The sequence below is a fragment of the Mus pahari genome, chromosome 19, assembly GCF_900095145.1.
Source record: "Mus pahari chromosome 19, PAHARI_EIJ_v1.1, whole genome shotgun sequence".
Classification (NCBI taxonomy): domain Eukaryota; kingdom Metazoa; phylum Chordata; class Mammalia; order Rodentia; family Muridae; genus Mus; species Mus pahari.
The window spans coordinates 84,557,877-84,582,085 of record NC_034608.1 but is presented as its reverse complement, the minus strand read 5'-3'; the positions used below and the strand labels follow the sequence as shown (position 1 = coordinate 84,582,085).

Sequence of the window (24,209 nt, the reverse complement as noted above, 5' to 3'; positions counted from 1 at the left end):
TCACTCTGTAGACCAGGCTGGCCTCGAACTCAGAAATCCGCCTGCCTCTGCCTCCCAAGTGCTGGGATTAAAGGCGTGCGCCACCACGCCCGGCTTGGTTCTTTCACTTCTGTGTGCAGGCTGTGACACACGCGTACCCTGTATACACAAATACTAATTCAAAAAATGTCATTAAGATGCAGAAAGGAAGATAAGTGAGGCTCCGTGAGGCCAGGCGGTAGAGAACAGTGCAAGGGGACCTAATGCTTCTTTTATTGTTGAAGTAGTAAGGCAAATTCCTTATCCTCCTCCTTCCATCTCCTGAGTGTGTGCATGTCCACACTGGATAGCACTGTTAATGTCTCCTCTGTGGAGATGATCTTAGGAAGCAAATGGGGTTGTGTTCCACCTACACTGCAAAAGAAATGGGGAGGAGGGATGTGCTACAGTATGGCTACCAGACCACATATATGGTATCTCTATGATGATGCATTACTGGAAGCAATCCATAGAGGTTACCCCAGGTTGTGTGTCTTGTTCTGCAAGGTCCCTTAGCCTTGAGATTGTGGACAGCGCTGCCCCACCCCAGCCTGGATCTCTGGTCAAGGCTGAGCTGGTACAGACAGAAGAAACTGTTTGGTACCCTGTGCCCCACTCCTAGTCTAGGTCTCTGTGAGCTCCAGCTGGCCTGGCATGCCTCTTTACCCTCTTCCCCTCCTCAGTGCTGGGGTGATGGGTGTGCCACTGTGCAGGACTGACTTGAACCTTTTCTGTGGCATCATCTTGGGCTACTGCAGGGTGAGTCTGATGTACTGTGTTATTCTTGGGGAGGAAGGAAGTGCTGACAGTGCGGCTTACTTGAAGGGAATGACACTGCCCTCCTGTGAGACTGTCTCCATGCCCTCACTTACCTTGAGAGGAGGCCAACTTGGAGTCCAATGTCTCCTTCCAACCTGTCCCAGATTGGTGCTGGCACCTGCCCTTCAGGAGTTTGTGTCTTCTCCTCCCTCTTCCCTTTGTGTCAGTTGCCACTATAGGCTGTGGCTACCCTCCCTTCACCCAACATGGGGTCTCAACTTTTGGGACGTTGAGGTTTCCACAAAAGCCAAATAGCTCTGGCAGTGCAGAGGGAGGGCTGTGTGGGTGTCTTTGCTTCCTCTGCAGAGATGGGACAGGCCTCAAAATGTATTCCCGGTGCCAAAGCCAGCAGGTCAGGTCCTCACTGAGATGCCCTTCACCAGTGGCTGCTTAGGACAGGGTGTAAAGGCAAATCTGGACTAACCACCCCATAAAGAGAGGCCATGCCAGTCAGCGGTCTACAAGGCACAATGAGGAAAGTGCCCAGCATGGTACCTGTTTTAATCCCAGCACTCAGGAAGCAAGGGCAGATGGATCTCAGAGACCAGCCTGGTCTACAGAGAGTGTACCAGGACAGTACAGTGAGACACCCCCTCTCACACACACACACACACACACACACACACACACACACACACACACACACACACACATATATATATATATATAAGGGAAAACAAAAGTTTAGGTAGCTGGGGGATGGTTCAGTGGGGGATGAGTCGCTTGCTGTGTAAGCTTGAGGGCCAGAGTTTGATTTCCTCAGATCCTACATAAAAGCTGGGCAGGACATAGTGCCTGCCAGGAACCCTGGCTTTTAGGAAGCAGAGATGGGATCGGCAGGGTAAGCTGGCTGACTAGACTAGACTAGCCTGAGTTGGCGGATATGGGGTTCGTCAAGACATCCTGTCTTAGTGCGTCAGGTGTAGAATTTATCAAGGAAAATGCCTAAGTCAACTCTAGGTCTCCACACACATGTGTACGCCCACCTCAGATGTATGTATATAATTGATAGGTTTCCACACACAGATGCGCGTACACCACAGGTAAATATACACACAAAAGAAAGGCTTACTTATGCTCTAGGGATGTGGTTGTGTTCTGGGACCCAATGCCTTTGGACCTATGGTTAAGCCACACACCATGGTGGGAGTGTAGGTGGAGGAAGCTGCCCAGCTTGTGATGGCTGGGGGTAGGAGAAATGAGAGTCCCATAGTCATCTCTGTGGGCACATGACACATGGCTTATAGGCAGATCCTCCTCTAGTTCTACCCTATAATGAGTTCTGACGGGCGCATACACTTGAAGCAGCAAGGTTAAAAACAAGTATCTCCCGAACCTTCTTCCAAAGAGCCTTCCACAGTGCTCCACACCCTCTCTACCCTCCTGGTTTTCTTTGCTCAACATGGTTTATGGTGTTGGGTTCTGCTCCTGTTCTTGTGGACGGCGCTGATTTGGGCTGAATGCTGCCATGTCTAGCATGTGATCATCTGGACAGTGGCAGCCTTGCCTGCTCCATGCTCAGCAGTTAAGGGCAGGCTCCTGAGGTCTGCGCAGGTCAGTAATGTGAAAAGAAGCTGAGGGCTTTCTCCTTAATGTCCAGATTGCTTTTAGTGCATGTGGCAGTTTATTTCTTGTGACTCTGTCACTAGGTCCCTTGCCTACATCTGGGTCACGTCCTCCTCTGTCACCTTTCCCTTCTAATGGAAGCACAAGGCTAAGTTCGTGAGAGAAGAGTTGACTGCCCACCACTTTGGGGTAACCACACACAAACCAACCGTGGGGACAGGTTGGATATTATCTTCCCCAGCATGCAAACTAGGCCCCCTAGCAGTCTGCTAGAATTTGTCCTGAATAAACACCCGTGTCCCAGCTGTTAGGGTAATGTCTCAAGACAGTCTCAGCATGTGCATGTGTGGCCCTTCACTTCACATCTCTTAGAGTCCCTATCAGGAAGCCTGTCCTTGGGCTACTGTGTGGCTTGAAGAACAGGCAATGCCTAAAGCTCAGAGAGAAATTCGTAGGCCACCTTGTCTCTTAGCTATTGTGTAGGCAAGTTCTACTCTGGGAACTCTACATATATGCCCTTAATAGTACTGCTGGTGCTCTCGCGCCCCAGTTGCCATCTCTTAACTCGTGGGCCTTTCTATCTCTGACTGTCACTTTCTACCTCTTCTCACTATGGGCTTCTTGCCTATTGCCTTTATTACATCTTTCTCCGTGGGTCACTAAGATGAGAGGATCTGCCTGTATACCGGGTTGTCTGGGACACTATGATGTTGTGTTTCAGTATCCTCTAAGTGACCCAGCCCACCTGGGCCTTTTATTGCATCAGCTTTGAGTGGTGGGGGGAACCCCAGAATTCCCAGGCTGTGCCTACTCCACAGTTAGCTTTCTGGGCTGCTGTGAGTGCTGGTCATGAAGCCCCTCACTTTCCTCTGTTAGGACAGTGGCCCAGGCTGACCTCAGATTGGCAGTCCTTCCAGCTCGGTCTCCCAGATGTTGGGTAATATGTGAGTGGTTAGAGGCTTCCTGTTTCTGATGCCTTTGCCATTCCTGCTCACATTGGGTCATATGTTGCTAGGCTCACCTTCCTGTAGCTGCTGCTTTGTCAGCCACAGTGGCAGGTGACGAACATATGCAGGGACACAGGGAGCTCACTGCTAACTCATTTTTTAAAAACTTTTATATTCATAGGCATTTGCTTGCGTATATAGACGTACACCACAAATGTGCCTAATGCCCCTGGAGGCTAGAGGGTGTTGGATCACCTAGAACTAGAAGTGTACAGGTGGCCCCATCTGTTGCTTTTTAATTGGTACTGTTTTCTGGCCCTGTGCTCTGGAGGGAATCCTGCCTCCTGTCCCATGGAAGAACAGGGCGAAGAAGGGACTTGGGTATAAAGCAGGTAGAAGTAAGGGTGAATACTAAGACTTTAGAAGGTTTGATCACCCCGGGTGCTCCAGCAGGAGTCACACCAGAAGGCAGATTGTTGTGGCCTGTGAAGAGGGCTCGTTAGGAAAAGAATGGCAGGCTTCATGGGAAGGGAGTCTGGGTTGTACTTTGTACTGATACTGTCAAGAAGTCCAAGAACCTAATAGTCCATCTGTGGTGACGGGCTGGCAGGGAAGAAGAGCTGGCAGCCCTGGTGTGGTGGCTCAGCTCTGTGTGGTATCAGGTGCTTCATGCCTCTCCTGGAGCCCGGTTGTCTCTGTCTCAGCATAGAGTAAGACTTTTCACAGTACTGAAAGGACAAGCCCTTGGGAGTGTGTGAATTTCTGAAAATGAGAGACTGGGAAGGGGATGTGCCCCTAGATGCCTGAGGGAGAAAGGGTGCAAAGCCAAGAGCGGTGTCTGAGTTTCCTGTGGCGAAGGTTCAGGCAGGTACTGTGGGGACATAGAAGGTGCTGTACTCCCTCAGAAGTTGGAGACAGTGCAGGTGGTTTCTGATGGCTGGAGACCTCTCAGTGATTGTATGTTCATATTCTTAGATCCCAAACAATAGGATGATTTGGTGTGTGTGCCTAGTTCTACATTTGGAACACTTGGTAGGTTTGCATAGAAGCTACGCAATTTAATCTCTTAGTGTTCTGGTTTTAGTATAAGTGCTCCCAAAGCAAGTACTTATTTTGTTTTTTAGACACAAGGTTTGCAGTAGCTCAATCTACCCTCACGATGTAGCTGAGGAGAGCCTTGAACTTATGATCTGCTTCTACCTAGAGTGCTGGGATGGCAAGCCCAAGTCACTACACCAGCATATTGCGCAAACTATATAGCCATGGCTGGCCTTGAACTCATGGAGATCTTCCTTCTTCTGCCTCTTGAGTAATGATAAACCCATTAGTGTGTTATGGTAAACCCAAAGTGTGTGCCACAATGTCTGGCAGTGACTTGTATTTGGAAACACAGTTTTGACAGACAGGGCAAAAGTCACCAAAGGTCATGTGTTGGGAAGACAAGCCTTGGGAATCCACCCAGTGACCCAGTCCCCGGGGAAGAGAAACCTTTTTTTGAAGCTGGAGAGATGACCTTGACAGGTAAGAGCGTTAGCTGCTCTTCCAGAGCACCCATGGTAGACAGCTCCAGGGATCCGATGGCTCTAGGCAACTTTGGATTTGTGGAATATAACTGTGGGTGTCTAACGTGGTAGAAAATTTGAAAATAATTACTCATTTTATTAAAGGTAGCTGTATTAGGCCTCTGAAGTAGCAGCCTGCATACGTACATGGTATTTTTATGCTCCTTAGCTGGCTGATGGGCTATGTCTCAATATACCCTTATTAAGTTGAAAGCTGCAAGGCTGGGGTGTAGTTCTGTGGTATGCTTGCCTAGCAAGTGTGATGCACTGGGTCAGTCCTCTGTAAGTCATTTCACTTCGAATCCACCCTGGACTGTGTCTGTGCTTCCTGACCTTCTATTATACAGTGGAAATCCTGAGGCACGGACCACCTCTGCTTAGTAATCCTCCTGGAACACTTGACTGCCGGGCCACTCTTCACTTCTGTACTCGATGGTGGCTGTTAGAATGGAAGCGAGTACGAGAAGCCAGTGCTTGCAGTGGCTGTGCTGATGGCTGTGCAGATGGCTGTGTGTCTGTCCCATCACAGGTGCTCCTTTACAGCTGCACCGCCCATGAGCCGGCCCCGTGGGTGTGTGGCCTGAGCTCTTGCACACTGAGCACTTGCACACTGAGCTCTTGCACACTGAGCACTTGCACACTGAGCTCTTGCACACTGAGCACTTGCACACTGAGCTCTTGCACACTGAGCTCTTGCACACTGAGCTCTTGCACACTGAGCTCTTGCACACTGAGCTCTTGCACACTGAGCTCTTGCACACTGTGCTCTTGCACACTGTGCTCTTGCACACTGTGCTCTCTCTGTGGTCCAGGTTGTACTCAGATTCGTTGTAATCCTCCTGTCGCAACCTTCCTCTGGTGATTGCAGGTATGCGCCACTATACCTGACTGCTAAGAAACATTTTTTAGAGTAAGTTAGCTTATTTAAAAAAAAAATATTTTACATGTATGATTGTTCTGTTGGTGTATATATAAGTGCACCATGTGTGTGCCTGGTGCTGGAGGTCAGAAAGCAGCACTGGATCCCTGGAGCTCTGGAGTTAGCTGTTCTGAGCCACTATGTCAGTGTTGAGAACTGAACCTAGTATTCTGCAAAAACTATAAGTACTTGTAAATCTGTGTCTTTAGCCCCAAAGCTTAAATTTGTTTAGTATTTGCAGAACCCTCAGTGTGAACGGATCACTGGAACTTCACAGGTACTAACCAACTTGGACTGTTTTCATTGCTTTAGTTTTCCCCAAATGTCCTTGGTATGCTCCCGGACCCCTTGTGGTATTTACTTTCCAGCACATCTTCCACTCCTCGGGATAGTTTTGAGGTCTGCTGAGCATGTGTTCTGTTGCTGTCCCCCGACCAGGATGGGTCATCTGTGGCTGTGGCAGGACAGGGGGGACCCTGAACTGTCTTCAGACCTGTTGCAGCTAACACCAGACTTGCCTCTTGTCAGGCTGGCATGTTGGTTGTCTCTCCTCTGACCAATCATACCCTTAGAAAGAAGCCCCTGCAGTGCCTGTGCTGACGGCGTTGGGTCTGACCACCTCCCCGAGGGCAAGCTGCCCGTTCTCATTTCTTAGAATTCTCCTTCTGGGAGTTGAACCTGTTCTTCCTGAATGCTTGTGAACTCATATGTGTGTTGGTGGTGCTATTGGAATGTTACAACACTCATTTCTGCAGGCCCAGAGGGACACCAACCAAATGTCCCACATTAGTGTCCACCAGGCTTCCTATTCCACATAACCTACATTACTGGACTTCGCTCATCAGAAAAGTCTACTTAATTTCAGGTCACAATCATCAGGGATTTTTGTGATGTTATATGGTCTTTGTGTTGATCACTTTGAAGGCAGTATATAATATAAAGTCTTTACTTCCTTTTTTTTTTCTTCTATGAAAGTGCACGTGTCACACCATAGGACTGCTTCACCTATCTGTCCCTTAGTCACAGAATATTGGAAAACACATTTCAGGACTCCAGTGGTGAACTGTCTTTTGTACTACTGAGCATCACGACTTTAGCCCTACTCTCCATACACTGAGACGTGGACTGCCTGACCTGTAGCGGGGTACATCTTGAAGCTCAGATATCTGAAGGACACTCTAGGCAGCTGCACTGGTGTCTTTACGGGCTCCTTTTAGCTTTTCTCAGCATGCAGACCAGTTTTATTCTGCTGTTGAGCAAGCTGGTCTTGTCTCTGGGAAGTATGGTTGCATACATTTGAAGTAGGTCCAGCGTCTACTTACCTGGGACATTGATCGCATGGTATTTCTCTTGAGGGGAGTTGGCCTATTCATGGCAGGAGGAAGCTGGGTTAGTGCTACAGCCAGTGGCTTGGTTCTTACACTCTTGTGCTGTGGACCTCCCCCAACCAAATTTCACTGCAGTGTTGTATTAGTTGGTGACCTCCTGTGGGATAACCTGCTGTGGAACAAGTTCCTATCTACTAAGGAAATATGAGGGCCACATCCCCGTCTACACTGTCTCTTATCAACTTGAGAGTACTGATGTTGATGTTGCCAGTGGTCCATGACTTGTCAAGAGCTGTCAGTGCATGGGACTAGCCTTTCTCTGTGCAAATGTTCTTTGCTGAGCAACTCTGAGCCTCCCTCATCCTTTAGCAATGGCAGTCTCATCTCCAGGGAGTCCAAGTTATCTGCAGGGCTTGGCTGAGTGACCCTGGGAAGTGTTTTCCTTTGCACACTAGAAGGAATGGCACTTGATGGCTTCTGCAGTGTTTCTGATGCTAAGAACACAGGACTTAGCTTTCCTAAGGCACCAGCTGTTCTGGGGTAGGTTACAGGCCCATTGGCATGAGCACACAGTGACTGAGGCATGCGTGCATGTGCACACACACCAGCGGCTCTTCTCTGTCCTCATCTAGAAGGAGGTGGCAATGCAGGCTGGGTACCGGCCTTGCTGCTCTGTGGTGCAGTCCCACAGGCCAGGTGCTGCTTCTCCCTGTGTCTCACTACGCTGGCACTCCAGAGCAACAGTCAGATGTGAACTCTCTGGGAATATGATGACATCACTTTCAGAAATCCCACCCCAGCTCCTTACCTCTGCGGTAGAAAGGCAGAGCGTGTTCTGCATCCCAGCTTTCCAGCCAGAGGCCTTCAGGTTCTAGCTGGGAGGCATATGATAGGTGCTGAGCAAGGCCTGCTGACAAGGAGCAGATAGGCTCTACAGCACCTGTTTGTGTCTGCTTATCCCAAGACAGGCCAGCCAGAACTGCCGCTCTTGTCACAGGTGTCCCTAAAGGAGAAAACATCAGAGGGCAGCAGGCTCTTATGGGGTTGGGTGTCCATGTGAGTTTGCTCTTGTGCCCAGATAGTATAAAAGGTCACTGAAAAATGTCACCCGGGGCTACCAGATCAGTCCAATGGGAACTAATACCCACTATTAAAGCTCCCTAGTAGGTGCTGGGCATGGTGGTGCACGCCTTTAATCCCAGCACTCAGGAGACAGAGGCCGGCTGATTTCTTGAGTTCAAGGCTAGCCTGGTCTAATAGCAAATTCCAGGACAGCCAGGGCTATACAGAGAAATTCAGCTTCAAAAATGGGGGCTCTCTAATAGGACTTTTTAAAAGTAGGTCTGGGTTTGGGTGGGCAGTGGTACAATGAATGGGACAGATGTGCTCTTAGCTTTGAGTTAGAGCACTTCAGGCACTACAGGTGGTGCCTGAAGTAGAGGTGCCCTCTGGGCTCCCATAGACCCTCCAGTGAGAGCTTCTTTATCCTGCTGTTCTGGTCATCTAGGCTCAGCCAGCCCTACCTATAGACAGAAGGCTGCCTCCACTGCCCTGTGTGGGAAGATGTCAAGTGTGGGTTTGGCACACTGGTACAAGCCTCTCCTGCCTGCCTCCTTGTTCCCTGCCTTGTCCCAGTAAGCATCCTGTCTGTGGGGACAGTCTGAGGAAGGAGGCATAGGCCTAGTGTAATAGTGTGAAACAGTGCTGGGCTAATGCTTCACCGTTCAGTGGTTCTGCAGCTTAGCTGCTCCCGTGTCAGCTGTCCTGGCAATGCTGGCTCCATCAGTCACACGCAGTGCCTGACAATGGCCAAGCCCATCTCTGTCCCCCGAAGAAAGAGAGCTTGTCCCTACAGCCGTGTGGCCCAGAGCAGTTTGACTCCTCATGCCTGTGCTCGGGAGACATGGGTTGCTCTTACCTGGCCCATGGACTCAGCAAAGCTGTCCCTTGGGGAAGTAGAGCTCCTATTCTGCTTGGTGCTGACACATCTGAGCCTTCAAAACCCTGAGAAACACGGGCAAAAGAGAGTGCCCCTCGGAGGCAAAAGTCAGCATATCTCTGGAGTCCCTCACTTTGTGGGGCACTTTCAACAGCCTAAATCACTAACCCATAGCTTTGTGAGTACATCTCCGCAGGACAAGACTGACGCCTATAGGAGCGTCACTATGGGGATGGGCCTCTAGCTTTGTGTAGAAGCCCCATGGCCTCTTCCACCCAAGTCAGCTCAGTCATAGCTGATCTTAAGGTTGGACATACTTGGTCTAGAGCTGCATGGCCCTGGCACTGAGGGAGGCACCATGGTCCTTCTGTGTGCCCGTATTGGGAGCTGAGGCTGTACCACTCCTATGTGAGAGGGGTAGGGAGGGTGGGGAACCCCTCCTGTGAGTTAGAGACACACAGCTGTATAGGCAAGGAAGTCAGGCCTATTGAAGAGGGCAGGGTAACTATGCTTGTCCATCCTGTCCCATCTGTCTCTCTGTTTTCACGGACATATACTAGGTGACAAAGGCGACATCTCAAAGCAGTCCCTTAGGAAACAAAGGGGCCCTGCAGGTCTGATGTCCTCCTTTGGCTTATGTGCCATGGGGCTAATGAATGCCAACCCAGGCCATTCCAAAGGCCAGAGGTCCACTGAAGGGTGATAGAGACAGATCATGGCTGGCCAGGGCTTGGCGGACAGACTTGGAAGTCAAGCTAGTTTGTGTTGTGGTGCAAGGTTTGGGTGCAGAAGAGTAGGGGTGTGTAGGCCATGGTAGCCAAGCTGGCCGTGAGGAGGACTTGGTCCTCAGTTGATGTCGGTGTCCTTCCTCCGATTAGATTGAAGAGATGTGGCTAGGAACTGAGCACCTACTCCGATGTGGGCCCTCCCTCCGATGTGGGCCCTCCCCATGCTCAGCCCCTCCTCCAGGACACAGCACACATTCCTGGTAGGAGACAGCTTTTGGTGCTGATGACCAGACTGGCTGTCTTCTGGAGATTTTTACTGGTGATGTGAAGCTACTTGATCACTGTGTTTCACTGTGCTCTCAACATAGACGGGCAGGACAGGCTCACACAGCATCCAGAAAAATGCAGTTGTCCCTGCCGGCCTGGCCGTGCTCCAGAGCTCTCCATGCCACTCTTCATTTTACTCTTAAGCCTATGGGTTTCATAAAAGGCTCCCTCTGAAACTGTGCCTGTGATTGATCCATGTGTTCTAGTTCCTAAGTTTAAAGCTGTCTAGAAAAGTACAGAGAATCTTGAAGGTATTTCTATTAAAAGCTGAGCTCCGGAAAGCCTTTTAATACACCTCCTTTCAGTTTGGAAGGGAGAGGGGCTTGTGGTTTCCTCTGTTTTTTGTAGGAGATGACCACAGGCGACTGGATGCTTGGAGGCTGCACATAAAGGGGAAAGTGGAGCCTCCATTTTCTGATAGCACCTGAACCCTTACCTCTCCTCAAAATGAAGGCTGTGTGTCACAAACCGGTTAGAACTGCCCGTTGCCATGGTTTTCACGTTGGAAGGCACAGTTAAAGGGTCACGTGACCAGAGAGGGAAATGCCTTTGTCACATGACTTTTTGGTGGCCTGATTAGCATAGAGGAAGTTCACTCCAGGCGGGCTGGCTGCTGCTGGGATGCTGAGTGGTACTGATAGCAGTGACATCATCTCTGAAATTGATTAGTTGGGGCCCAAGATGGGGTCAGAGAGCACAGTGGTCAGGGCTGTCTTCCAAGGAAGCTCAGGATGGTCTCTGCCCCAGCAGTGCCCTCATGCCTCACAGAAATCTCAATTTTTATTAGACAACTCACCTCAGAAAGATAGGAAAGAGAAACTCCACAGTTGGGTGTCCTTAGTCTGCCCAGGAAGCCAGTCCTAGACTGTAACTCTGTCATAGGTGCCTCTTAAGCCTAGGTGTTCAGTTCACTCGGGCACCCCCCTGGGACAGTACCACAGCCACAGCACTGGGCTGCTCCTCTGCTCACAATATATAGTTGGTGGCATGCACAGTCAGTGCGCCTAGAATTGAAGCTGTCTTGAAGCCTGACCTCGGGTCTGGCCCCTGGGAATGTTGGAGGACATAGACGTGGGGTGGGAATGTTGGAGGAGGGATAGACGTGGGGTGGGAATGTTGGAGGAGATAGACGTGGGGTGTTTGAAGAGAGGGAGACAGACGCCCAGGGCCTCTCTTTTAAGCTGTTTTGTTGCTGCTGTTGTTTGTTTGTTTGTTCCTTTATTTATGCACTTATTTTATTTTTGTACAACAGTGCTTTGCCTGTATGTACGTCTCTGAGGGTGTCAGATGCCCTGGAACTGGAAATTCAGAAACTCATGAGCTGCTCTGTGGAGCTGAGAATTGAGCCCTGGTCCTCTAAGAGTGGCCAGTGCTTCAACTGTGGTGCCATCTCACTAGCTCTCTCAGATTTTTTTACTAATTTGTTTGTTTTGTGTGCATTGTTGTTTTGCCTGCTTGTGTGTCTGAGTGAGGCTGTCCAAATCCCTGGAACTTAAGTTTCAGTAGTGAGCTGTCGTGTGAGTTCTGAGAATTGAACCTATGTTGTCTTAATCACAGAGCCATTTCTCCGGCCCTTCCAGGGTCCCCTTTAAATGACTGGTTTCTGGGCTGCCGAAGCCTGACCTTCAAGAACCTTAAGGCTCTGTAGACTCCAGGCTTGGGCCTTCAGGCTGTGGCCAGTGTGCACGTATAGCTGTCATGTGGGAGTCAGGAAGCCAGCTGGTCAGCATCTGGCCGGTCAGCCTCTGCCCTCATGCCTACTCTTCTTGAGAATACAGCTGGCAGGAACCAGTGGTGGGGACCCAGGGACTCTTAACCGTACTTCACTGAGTGACTCACCTCACCCTGCTCTAACCCAAACCACAGAACAGATCTGCACTGTGACCTCCACCTAGCTTTATCCTGTGTCACAGTGCCACCTAGTGGACATGTTCTGAGCTGCTTTCCACAAGCAAGCTGGCACTCAGCAGGGTGCTGGAATACACACCAAGGGGCAGTTTGTAGCTTGTCCACTGTGGGCAGTACTTTTTCTAGGACTTGCTGCCTCCCCCCACCCCCTTCCTGTGTTACAGCAACAGAGCACACTGGCTTTAAGGATTTAGAAGAAACAAATGTGTATGCCCTCTAATACCTTCACAAAGAGTCAGGTCTAATTTTGGGGTGCTCCTGTGTTGGTTAACTGATGTAGGCTATATTATAGCCACAGGTCTTTAGCCAGTGTGAGAAGAGTGGTCAGTGTTGTGGACCTGTGTATCTGACAGTGTGTACCACCCCTGCTACAACTGAGCTCCTAGGGAGACTGGCTGTTTGCTCACAGGGAAAAGAGAACTTCCTACACCACAGGATGCATGATAGAAGGTTGGTCACAGTGGCAAGTGTTCCATGATGTAACTTCCTCTGAGAATTGAGTGTGCAGGGTTGAGGGCAGAGTCATCACACTCTGTAGACTTGAGCATGAAGTCACTGAGGTAAAGAGTGGTTCTTTTGAGTTTGAAAACTTGTAACCACTGCAGCCACTTGTCATGTGTGTCCTAGGTAGGACAGTGCAGCAGATGGCCCCAGGTCCCCTTGTGAGGTAGAGTGCAAAAACTAACAGTACACCATTATGCTGTTTGGTCTTCTGGGAGCTGTGTGGGACTGGGTTAAGGGAGGGGCGGGCTTCCTGATGGGTAGTTCCCAGTGTGAGCCCTTGGCTTTGGAGTGCTCAGGTCCATCCTGCCCAGCACTCAGGAGCTGAGATAGCCGACCAAGCTCTGAAGCTCTGTTTGCTTGTGACAGAGCTCTGGGGTCGAGTAGCACTTTCTGAAGCGTCCATGCTACACCTGAGTGCTCAGAGATGGAGCACACCATGGCCCTGATGACCAGTGATGATAGCCCATGGTGCCGGGGGCAAGAGGAGGCACCTAGGGGTGATTGGGCATCTGGGGTAGTCTGGCCTGCCTGGTGCTCTGCCCCGCTAAGCACCTGTTTCTCTCCATTTGACAGTGACATGAAGTCTGAGAAGAGACCTCCCTCGCCTGATGTGATTGTGCTCTCTGACAGCGAGCAGCCATCGAGCCCAAGGGTGAACGGCCTGACCGCAGTGGCCTTGAGAGACACCAGCACTGAGACGCTCTTGGTGAGCCTTGGCAGGGCCTGGAAGCCCGACCACCCCACCTTGCAGAGCTTCTGCTGAGGCTTTCCCCAATTTTGTGCTTTTGCTCTCCTAGAGAAGCAGCCCAGAAGAGCGAGAGCGGATGATCAAGCAGCTGAAGGAGGAGTTAAGGCTGGAGGAAGCAAAACTGGTCTTGTTGAAGAAGCTGCGGCAGAGTCAAATACAAAAGGAAGCCACTGTGCAGAAGGTACCTGTGCTCTACCTACCCCAGGCTGGCCCAGGGCAAAGGCCCAACCCACAGGGTGTCGAGGCATTGTATGGCATTAGGGAGCAAGCAGAAAGTAATTCTGGGGGTAGGGGTTGGGCGGTGTGCGCGTGTGACTTTACACACCAACTCCTTTTGATGCCTCTTGCTATCTTGTAGCCTACAGCTTCCTCAGGGAGCACTGTGACCACCCCTCCCCCACTCGTGCGGGGTACCCAGAACATTCCTGCTGGCAAGACCTCACTTCAGGTTCGTGCGCCCTTCTGCTTGTTACCCTGCACTGCCTCTTTTTATAGTCAGGCTCCAACTGTTGCCTGCTCCTTCCAAGTAAGGTAGCATGGGGCTCCCACAGACTAAAGGACCAGAGTGTTACATGTACCCCAAATTACACCACCAAACTAGGCTACTGTGAATGTTGCAGACTGGTCAGTGGTGATTGGGCTCTGTCACACTCTCATAATACCTTCCTCTGACTTCCCATGGCTCCTGCTAGAGTATTGTATACAACAAATAGGTATTTCAGTTTATTTTGGGTTTGTAATTAGTTAAAACAAAAACCAACCTAGGTCTGGCCTCATTGGTTGAATGTCTGCCTCCTGTTACAGAGCCCTCAGGTGAAGCCAGGTGTTCACACCTCTAATCCTGGCACACAGGAGGCAAAGGCAAGTGGATGCATCTCTTGCCAATTTGAAGCCAGCCTGTTCTGCCGAGTTCCAGAATGACTGGAGCTATTACACAGAGAAACCCTGTCTAAAAAAAAAGGAAGGAAGGAAGGAAGAGGGGGAAAAAAAAAATTAAAGAAAGCTGGCAGTCCCACCCCTATTACCACATAAATTAGGATGTTGCCTTAAACCTCTCACCTCAGCGCTGGGAAGGGAAAGGTTGGAGGGTTCTCACATAAACCTGGGCACCGGTGTCTTTGACAGACCTCCACTCGGATACCCGGCAGCATCATCCCACCACCCCTGGTCCGAGGTGGGCAGCAGGTGTCTGCCAAACTGGGACCACAGGCCGGCTCTCAAGTAGTCATGCCGCCGCTTGTCAGGGGGGCCCAGGTGAGTCAGGTATGTGAGCTGGATGTATGCTGGGGCACGGCCAAGTGCCCACCCCTTCTGTGGCCTTCCAGGGTTGGTTTGTCTTAGTGGCATTTCTTGTCCCCTATCTCCTCCCAGCAGATTCACAACATCAGACAGCATTCCTCTACGGGGCCACCACCCCTCCTCCTGGCCCCCCGTGCCTCAGTGCCCAGCATGCAGATTCAGGGACAGAGGATCATCCAGCAGGGACTTATCCGTGTCGCCAATGTCCCCAACACCAGTCTGCTTGTCAACATCCCTCAGGTGAGGCCAGAATCTAGGCGGGAGGTTGGGGTGGACGCAGGTCCTGGAGGCTCACAGTGCCATTGTGTGTGCTGGGGCTAGGCTGGAGGGATTGGGGTGGAGTTCTAGGTGGGAACTCACAAACAGATTCGCCTTTAGCAGTTAGGAAGCTTTTGAGAAAGTGGGGACTCCTTCAGGGTGCAGCAGACTTTGAGGAAAAAAACTGAGGCAAAGAATGGGAAGACCACTAGAGGGACACCAGAGCCTCCTGAAGCCTGCCAGCCTTGCAAAAGCCACTGCTGCAGCACCTCCCCCAGCTCCTCTGGGCAGGCTGGGAGGACAGCATGTCACAGATTCTCCTACAGCACAGTTGGCTATTCTTAGCTGTGTGTCCCTCCGCCTCTATACAGAGCCTCTGAGGTGGGGAGGGCCTGTCCCCACCCCTGAGTAGCAGGATGGGAAGAAAAGGGCAGTTTTGTCTGACAGATGAAATTACCCAGTCCGCAGGCCTTTTGCTGACGAGCCGAGTTCTTTCTTCCTTGCTTGTCACGTTCTGCCCTCCTCAGCCCTCCTTAGATAAGACAAGGCTGGATTCTGGACCGCTCTGACAAAGGGTGTTTGCCTGTGTTAGGGTCCATCTCTAGTGCACAATGGCCGTTTCTGCCACCTCCTTGGAAGGGCGTGTGTCCCAGCTGAAACAAAGAGCCTAGAGAATGGGCAACACCTCGTAGCACCCATGTCTCACTTGCTATGTTCAGTGTGCTACCAGGGTGCTCTGCTAGTGATGGAGCCAGGGCCCTGGCTAGTCACATGCTGGAGATCCGAGCTGGGTACCTTGCTGAGTGAGGCCTTAGCATCCAGAGCCCCACAGAGAATAGTATTTTGGGGCCTTCCAGGGAAAGATTTGTACAGTCCTCTTAGTACCTTCTGGAAATCATTGACAGTCCCCCAGAACACTCTAGGAGCCCAGGCCACTGACATGGTCAGCCTTGGTTTCAGAAATGCAGGGGTAGGGTGGGTGGAGACTACCCTAATGGAGATATGAAGCTGGTGTGGTGAGGAACAAACAAGAGCTGCATTTCCTTGGGAACCCGTGCACACTCAGAACTTCTAGAAGCAGCACTCTGGGTATGGACCACACTGCAGCCTCCCAGCTTGCTCTTGCTGGACTTCTGAACATCCAGACTGGGTACACAGAACCTGAGTGGCCTGGCCATGTCCTAGGCTTGGCTTTATCTTTGTCTCTTTGTCCCTGTAGCCATGGACCTATGTGAGGACAGGCCACTTACACTTAGATTACTTTTGTTTCTTGGATTGTTTTTGAGACAGTGTCTTAGGATTTAGCCCAGGCAGGAACTCCAGATCTGCCTCCTCGAGCTGGGGGACTCCAGTGTGCATCTGGCATGGAGCCTGCTCTAGGTGGCACTCTGAGCGTCACCTCCTTGTCTTCCACAGCCCACTGCAGCCTCCATGAAGGGGTCAGCAGTTGCCTCTGCTCAGGCAAACTCCACTCCCACCAGTGTGGCTTCTGTGGTTGCATCTGCTGAGTCTCCAGCTAGTCGACAGGCGGCTGCCAAGCTAGCACTGCGCAAGCAGCTGGAGAAGACACTGCTGGAGATCCCCCCACCCAAGCCCCCTGCTCCAGAGATGAACTTCTTGCCTAGTGCTGCCAATAATGAGTTCATCTACCTAGTCGGCCTGGAGGAGGTGGTACAGAACCTGCTGGAGACACAAGGTGAGCGGATGTCCTCACCTTGCACTGCAGCGTCTGGGGAGCCACGGTGTAGAGTTTCCCCCAGTTGTGCTGTGTGGGTAGGGGTGAGGCAGAACATCTGCAGGGGACTGACCCTTGCATGAGTGTGGGTTACATGAAGGCAGAATATGCCAAAGCTTGGACCAGGTTTCTTTCCTGTCATTGGGGATGATGTGGATCTGCAGGACCCCATTGAAGCAGCAGTAGAAGGGAAAAAGTGTGTGGATGACCCAGTTGGCACCAGATACAGGCCAAGCATGTTGGTGTTGAGCTGGCAAGCAGGTTAGTGGTGGTCAGCCTCACCTCCTTCCTCAAGTGGCTGTGTCAGATAACAAGAGCAGAAAAGGAGGTGAATATGACTGGATCCAGGGAGCCTTGGTCCTTAGTGCTCCCTCTTCTGACACGGGTATGAGGGACAGAGAGTGCACACAGAAGGACTTGTGTGTTCACAGCAGAGTACAAAGAGGAAAGTGTGGTAGGAGCAGCACATCCCTGCCCATTTGCTTCTTGGGGCTGGGTTGTTAAGTGTGTGCCCCAGCCCCACACCTAGCAGCACCCTGGAGTGCTGGTGGCCCAGTCTCTGAGGGTTGCATAGCCCTCAGTAACTTTCCGCAGCACTCCTTAAGCAGAGTTGCTAAACAACCCACTCTGGCGTGATGTTAGCAACCTACGTCTCTTGGGGTTCCAGGAGAGGCTTAAGTGTGTGTTGCTGGGAAGCCTGGGTGCTGGCATTCTGTAGTAGGGTGACATTGAGCAAAGAACTGCAGGAGAGAGGTACCCACTTGTGAAGAGCACCCAGTTCATGCAGGTTCTCAATTCTCTCCCTAACAGGGGGACTGTGGAATACAGCAGTCAGCTCTGACACCCTGTCATTGGGGCCAGGCTTCCTCTCCTGTTGCTCTGTACCAGGGCCAGTCCAGACAGGTCCATACCCTCATTCAGTGTGAAAATGCACAGGCATAGGACTATGGGCAGCTATTGCCACTCCTGTGTCTTACCTCTGGGGCCTCCCCAGAACCCTGTAAAGTCCCTCAGAGTCCCTCTGTCTCTCTGTCCCATCCATGCTGTGGCCTGCAGTGAGGCCCAGAGAGCCTGTCAGCAACTCAGTCGTGCGGCTGCTCCGGGGCCCAGGCTAACCCACTGCAGCCATACGATGATGAGGTTGCTTGTTTGTCCTGTCTCCAAGAAGAGAGAATGAATACCCACTTACCCACAGGCCCTTCCTTGCAGGGTGACTTGACATCTTTGGCACAGGTGTTAGTTAGGGTACTTGTCATGGCCAGTATCCTAGGGTCTTTGAAGAGTCCCAGGAACACTCAGACACAGCCTTTCTGAAGTTGCCCACTGTGACCTCCGTGTACCTGTGAGAGGTACCCACTCGGGCCACTGCCGACAGTCGTTGGAAGTTACTTTGACAAAGGCACCCCATCTATTGCAGCAGGCAGGATCTCTGCCACTGCGGCAGCAGCTGTGTTATCCCGGGAGCCCTACATGTGTGTGCAGTGTAAGACAGACTTCACATGCCGCTGGCGAGAGAAGGGTGGAGCCGTTATGTGTGAGAACTGCATGACATCCAACCAAAAGAAGGCACTCAAGGTGGAGCACACCAGTCGCCTGAAGGCCGCCTTTGTGAAGGCTCTACAGCAAGAGCAGGAGATGGAGCAGCGCCTGCTGCAGCAAGGCGTGGGCACCGCCAGCATCAAGGCTGAGCCTGTAGCTCCACATCCCACACTGAAGCAGGTGAGAGCTGGAGCCCTTGCCATCCCTAGGTGACAGGATGTTCCGGAGGCGTCCCCTTCAACCCACCCACCTGGTGGTTAACTGCAGGCTAAATTGCACTTAATGCTGGCATTTGGCAGCGAAAACACTAATTTGCAGTTTCTTTAGATTTTGTAGCTTTCACCCCCAGTGCACTGGCAAGTACTTCTGTGTAGAATGACTGGCTGCTGCGAACTTTGCTGGGCATCTGCAGGAGCACCCTGGTTAGCTGAGGGAAGGAGTGGGTGTGAGGCCCGCTTGTCCTTACACCAAGTGGACTGGACCCACCCACCTTTTTTTCTTCCTTTTCTTTTTTGAGACAGGGTCTCCCCATGTAGCTCCAGCTGTCCTGGAACTCACCATGTAGACCAGGCTGGCCTAGAACTCACAGAGACTCAGGTGCCTCTGCCTCTCGAGTGCTTGGAATAAGATGTCCACCACCATGCCCAGTGTATGTTCCTTTTTGTGGTTTCTGTCTGCTCACACATTGTACCTCACCAAAAACTCCGCGCCCCTCCCCCCCATCTGCAGTATCTGGAACCAGCGGGTGTTGGCACTGCTGCCATGACCAGACCTGATAGGGAGCCCTCAGCCAGTTTGGATGAGTGTCAGGGACCTTGCTAACGTACCTTTCAATCCCATTTGTGTAGGTCATAAAGCCCCGACGTAAGTTGGCGTTCCGCTCAGGAGAGGCCCGTGTCTGGAATAACGGGTCCTCACTACAGGTCAGAACCCGGCCAGGGCCTCATGCGACCGCAGCCCCAGCTCTTGATGCGCTCGTGCTCCTCCATGCTCTCCTCATGCAGCTCTTCTCTTGCTCCTCTTCACAGACCTCCCCTGACTGTCTCCTCCTCTCCCTCTTTCTCTGTCCCCTAGTATAACTCACATGGCCGTTTTGACTTTGGATTCTTAGGGACCCAAGTGGGTGGGAAGAGGTCAGCCAGACAAGGAGAGGCTGCCCAAAGTACCCTGCCCGCCCCTGCCCACCGTAAGCCTGGTCCTCTTTGACTTCCGTAGGCTTCCAGCCAGCTGTCCCGGGGCTCAGCCACAGCACCTCGCGGTGTTCTGCACACTTTCAGCCAGTCACCCAAACTGCAGAATGCAGCCTCAGCTACAGCCCTGGTGAGCAGGACTGGCAGACATTCCGAGAGGGTCGTGGGCACCGGCAAGGGCACCGCCTCCAACTGGAAAAAGACGCCTCTGAGCACAGGTACACCTCTGCCTCTATGGAAACCCACTGCCACTAGGCCACCTTTCCTTGTTTGGGAGATGCAGTCCAACACACACAGTCCCCCAGCAGCCTCCTCCTTACTCTTAATAAGGGCATTTTCTAAGGTAATACAGAGGGCCTGCATCCTGTCCCCTTCTTGAGAGCAGTCTCTTGCTCCCATCCTGAGGCAAGTGACACTTTACCTGCAGTAGAAGGGCTTGGCTCATGACTTCCTTTTACCTGTCTCCCCTCCCCTAACCTCACCCACCTCACCCTCTGTAGCAGTTAGTGGTGCTTTGCAGCTCTGCTCTAGAGGTTAATGACACCAGCAGCCAGCCTTTGCCCATCTCTCTTCTACTGCCTTCTCCCTGTGTGGACCAGAGCAGAACCATGAACCCAGAGAAGGGCAGGCTGTGCTGGGTGCTCATGGAGCAGTGATGCCGCCCTCGGAACATAGAGGTCTCTGTTGGGCCCAGCACTCCTTGCAGCCTGTAGGAAGAAGAGCTGGCGGTGATCTGGGCACCCCTGGCGTCGTCACAGCACAGCCAGGAAGTAGGCTTGCCTGAGCTGGACGTGATGGCACGTGCCTGTGGTCCGTGGAGGAGAGCACACATGGTGATACTTACCTGTCGTCCCTGCTACTTGGGAAGCTGAGACAGGAGGATCACTTTAGCTCAAGAGTTTGAGACAAGCCTGGGCAATGTAGGAATTGCTGTTTAACTAGAGAGAGGAGTTCAAGGTAGAGCTAAGTGATCAAGTATTTGTTTGTGGGTATAAGGCCCTGGAATCCAGCCCAGCACTTGGGAGGCAGAAGCAGGCAGATCTAATAGGAGGCCAGCCTGGCCTCTGTAGTGGGCCTCAAAATGCAAGCAGAGGACTAGAGAGAAGGCTTAGTGGTTAAGAGCAGAGGGGAGTCTACAGGACCTGTTTGATTCCTAACCTACATTGGGTGGCTCACAACAGCCTATGACTGCAGTTTCAGGGGATCCAACCTCCAATACTGGCTCAGATGGTACCTGCACACGTTGTTCATACATATGATCAAACAGTCTTAAGTAGAGCGAGGTCCCAGGTTCTAGGAAGACTGATGCAGGAGGATCTCTTGAGGGTAGTAGTGTGAGGCCAGCCTGGCCAGCACATATGTATGTGCCTTCCCCTCACATCTGTATGCTATCAGATATGAGGGAGTTTCTTTCCATAGTCCCACTGTTCCATGAAGCTCCATTTGAGTTTACTGATCTCTTAGCACTGAGCCCAGCCACTGATCCATACTTAGGTCGTCTCAGTGGGATCCGGGATTGAAGGCAGTGTGGAGGTTCTGTGGGTCACGGGTCCACTGATATGTGACGAGAGTGAGTCTAGGCTATACCCACCCAGGGCCCTGCCTGGCTGCCTCACCAGCACCCATCACTGTGCTCTGTTGCAGGTGGGACCCTCGCCTTCGTCAGCCCAAGCTTGGCAGTGCACAAGACCTCCTCGGCTGTGGACCGACAGCGAGAATACCTCCTGGACATGATTCCTCCTCGCTCCATCCCCCAATCAGCCACATGGAAATAGTGGGAGCTGGCCCAGCCGAGGACAGGCCCTCTTCTTTCCCGAGGCCCTTGGTCTAGGACACGCAGACGGCCCTCCTAGCGAGTTGCCTGAGACAGCGCAGGCCTTGGCTATTGCCTTGCTTTGGCCAGGAGAGTGTGCCAGCATGGTGCCCAGGATCAGAACCAGGGACCTCCCCATGGGCCTTCTCTTTCCTTTTTGCCTTTAGTTTGCCCGACACCAGCAGAAACTCGGACCTTGGGGCCAGCTCTGCCTGGCCAGCGTGGGTGGGAGCTCACCCTGGACACTGTGACACACCCGGGCCAGGCTGGCACCGGGGGCTCCCAAAGTTGAGCCGGGGTTTCATTTTCTTTTGGCTTTTCCCATCTTAGCTCCCCAGTCCCTGCCTCTTCATGGCCATCTATAGGTTGAAGTTTGGGTTTTATTGGGGTTTTTTTTTGTTTTGTTTTTTGTTTTGTTTTTGTTTTTTGTTTTTTGTTTTTTTTTTATAATCACCTCATAATGATGATGGAATTAAAAGTGAACTGCATAGACCCAGAGTCACTGTTGTACATAGTGCACTCTGGCAGGCTCTAACCCCAGAGGATGCTCGGAGTGGCAGCACCTGAGATGGCAGGTGCCACCCTGGCTCTAGTCGTCTGTTGCTGCTCACTGCAGCCCCTGGCTTCCACTCTTTATGCCCATATTCTGTCTGAAATCCAGAGGCTCCAGAGAGATGCTGGGTCCCCTGTGCTGGGGCCAGAGCTGGTTGCTGGGTTACTTTTTGTGGTTTATTTTATTAAAAATGTCTATCCTTTTTCTCTTGATGGACACAATCTCAAGGTTCCCACGCCTGCCAAGAGGCATCCATCCAGGTAGGGCCCAGCCGGAACCCTTAGGTCTGGAGTCAGCAGAGCTTACTCCCTCTCAATCCACAGGACTTCTGAAAGGGCCGAGTCTACTTTTGTTCTGTTTTGTTTCCTTCTCCCCCCATTCTTTTAACAATTGGTTCCATGGTGAGAGGCAGAAGCAGCTGTGTGTCCAGCACGCACGGGGTGGCCTTCTGCTCATGTGATTGGTCGCCGTCGTTTCCCCATCCAGCCCTGGTTTCCCCTGACACAGTACAGTTAGGGACTTTAATTTAATCCCTTGTTCTGCGGACCACCGCCCTCTGCAGACACACCCCCGCCTCCTTCTAATAAAGGCTCATTTAACTCCATGCTCACCTGTGTGGAAATCCTCCATCTTTAGAAATCATTTGGACATGTGGGAGTTGAGAGTTTTGGAAAACCCTTTTGTTGTGTGATACCCAAGTTGCTCAGTGCTTTTGAGTGTGTCACTTCCCAGAGTGGATTTGGGGAAATTAACAGAAATTGACGTTTTTTAAAAGGGGGGTTGTTTTTACACCAAAAAGAAAAGAAAAAAAAAAAGAGAGAGAGAGAGAGAATATATGCAAGCATTTCTTAGTCCTTGACTATTTTTGTGCCTGGCAAGTCAGTTCCTGTTCTCCACCCTTCCTAAGTGGCTGGGCCTCTGGTCATTGACACGGGCCAAAAGTCTTCTGGCTCCTTGGAACAGCAGCACTGGGGTGGCCTCTCTCAGCCAGAAGTCCTCACTTCTATGCAGTCACTAATCAGACCAAGTCACCTAGAACTGGATGAAGACCTCCACTTGAGGGTCTGATCAAGAGGGCTCTGTTGTCCTGGTGCATTTGTGGCCTCCTCACCCCTCCAGACTTCCAAGTCTTGTGACTTCTCCCATCCACCTGTCATCTAACCCTTGTGGGCCTAGTTTATGCACCTCACAAGGGACAGACCTCCCTGGCAGTGGTTCATACTTGCCAGGATGACAAGCGGTGGTGAAGGTCTCTCTAGGAGGGATAGAGTGAGGTGCCTTAGCTTACTTACCTTACTTGAAAGTGCTGCCTGTCCCTCTGCACCACACTGGCCTATGCAGCAAGCCCTCAAAATGACGACTGGGGACTAAAGGACCAGGTATTTAGGGTACAAAGCTGCCACCCATACCAAAGCTGGCTTTATCCCTATCCTGAATGGGTTAAATCCTGGGTTCCTTGAAACCCCCTAGAGATAGACTAGCCTCTGCTTCCTGAATGCTGGGATTAATGGCTTGTTCCTCCACATCTGGCTTAAAACTTTAAAAAAATAATAAATGTGGTTGGCGTGGTACCTTTCCTGTCTGTACTTGGGAGGTGAAGATGGAGGTAATGGTTCCTACTTTGATTTCCCAGAGGCAACACAAACATCAGTGGCTCTGGTCAAGGTCACAGGCAACACCATTTCCTCTACTAACTGCTAGGGACAGGCTTGAAGGGAGGGGCCAAGCACAGGACACGTCTGTATTTGTTGAACCAGACCTTTTGACAGATGTGTGACCTAGGGTTGCTTGTTGGGACAGTGGTCCTATGAACAGCCTCCAGACCTGATCTACGTCTTCCCCACCACCCCAGGGAAACCAAAGCTTGCCCCAGCCAGTAGTAAGGGTTGTAAGTGCTGGCTGTAACACACACCTCCATGCTACTGAGTCTCAGCCTGAATGCTGTTTAGGGGAAGGGTGGTCCTCGCCATGAATCATGTCAGCCTGAAGACCTTGGATTGTTTCCAAGAAGTGGTCAGTTTTCTAATCCTCAGTGTGTAAGTTACACGAGTGCAGGGTATGGGGATTGGGGCGGTTGCTACTTGTATTTATTGTGACTGAACCTTTGACAATACATGTTTTTTTAAAAGTGCCACCAAACTGGAATAGATGTTCCCATAAATGAGCTGAAATTGGTAGCCACTGTGTCGTGGGGAAGTCTGAAACCCTGAAGAACAATAAAGAAATGGACCAAATGTCAACTGTATTGTTTAATTCCTTTGGGCCCCAGTGTTTTCTTCCCACCACAGCCAGCGGTGGGCTCTGAACACAGTCAGGTCTGCATCCCTTGAGAGGCTCAGTTCACATTTGATGTTCTGAGGCAGGATCTTAGCTCAGGCTACAGGGATGACAGGCATCAGCACCGTTGGAAACATTTAAAAGAAGCTGGTGACTGGACAGGTGTGTGCTGGTTGCTCTTCCAGAGGACACGGGATCTATTCCTAGCACCAACAGCAGCTTACAACCATCT

The 24,209-nt window shown here is 51.5% G+C and overlaps 1 protein-coding gene across 10 annotated transcripts in view; it reads left to right on the top strand.

Moving 5' to 3' along the window:
• Gatad2a (GATA zinc finger domain containing 2A) overlaps nt 1–22,304 on the top strand; it is a 92,391-nt gene extending 70,087 nt beyond the window's left edge. For 3 of the 10 annotated variants that reach the window (XM_029531803.1, XM_029531802.1, XM_029531804.1), the window contains exons 4-13: nt 13,139–13,271; nt 13,363–13,494; nt 13,672–13,761; nt 14,439–14,576; nt 14,685–14,852; nt 16,287–16,566; nt 18,023–18,324; nt 18,993–19,067; nt 19,360–19,552; nt 20,979–22,304. In XM_029531803.1, coding sequence (XP_029387663.1) covers nt 13,139–13,271; nt 13,363–13,494; nt 13,672–13,761; nt 14,439–14,576; nt 14,685–14,852; nt 16,287–16,566; nt 18,023–18,324; nt 18,993–19,067; nt 19,360–19,552; nt 20,979–21,109 — 1,642 coding nt within the window. In that variant the 3' untranslated portion in view covers nt 21,110–22,304. The remainder of the gene's footprint in view (nt 1–13,138; nt 13,272–13,362; nt 13,495–13,671; nt 13,762–14,438; nt 14,577–14,684; nt 14,853–16,286; nt 16,567–18,022; nt 18,325–18,992; nt 19,068–19,359; nt 19,553–20,978) is intronic. The other 7 variants (XM_021219151.1, XM_021219152.1, XM_029531807.1 and 4 more) reach the window with 7 other exon arrangements.
• Nucleotides 22,305–24,209: the final 1,905 nt, after the last annotated feature.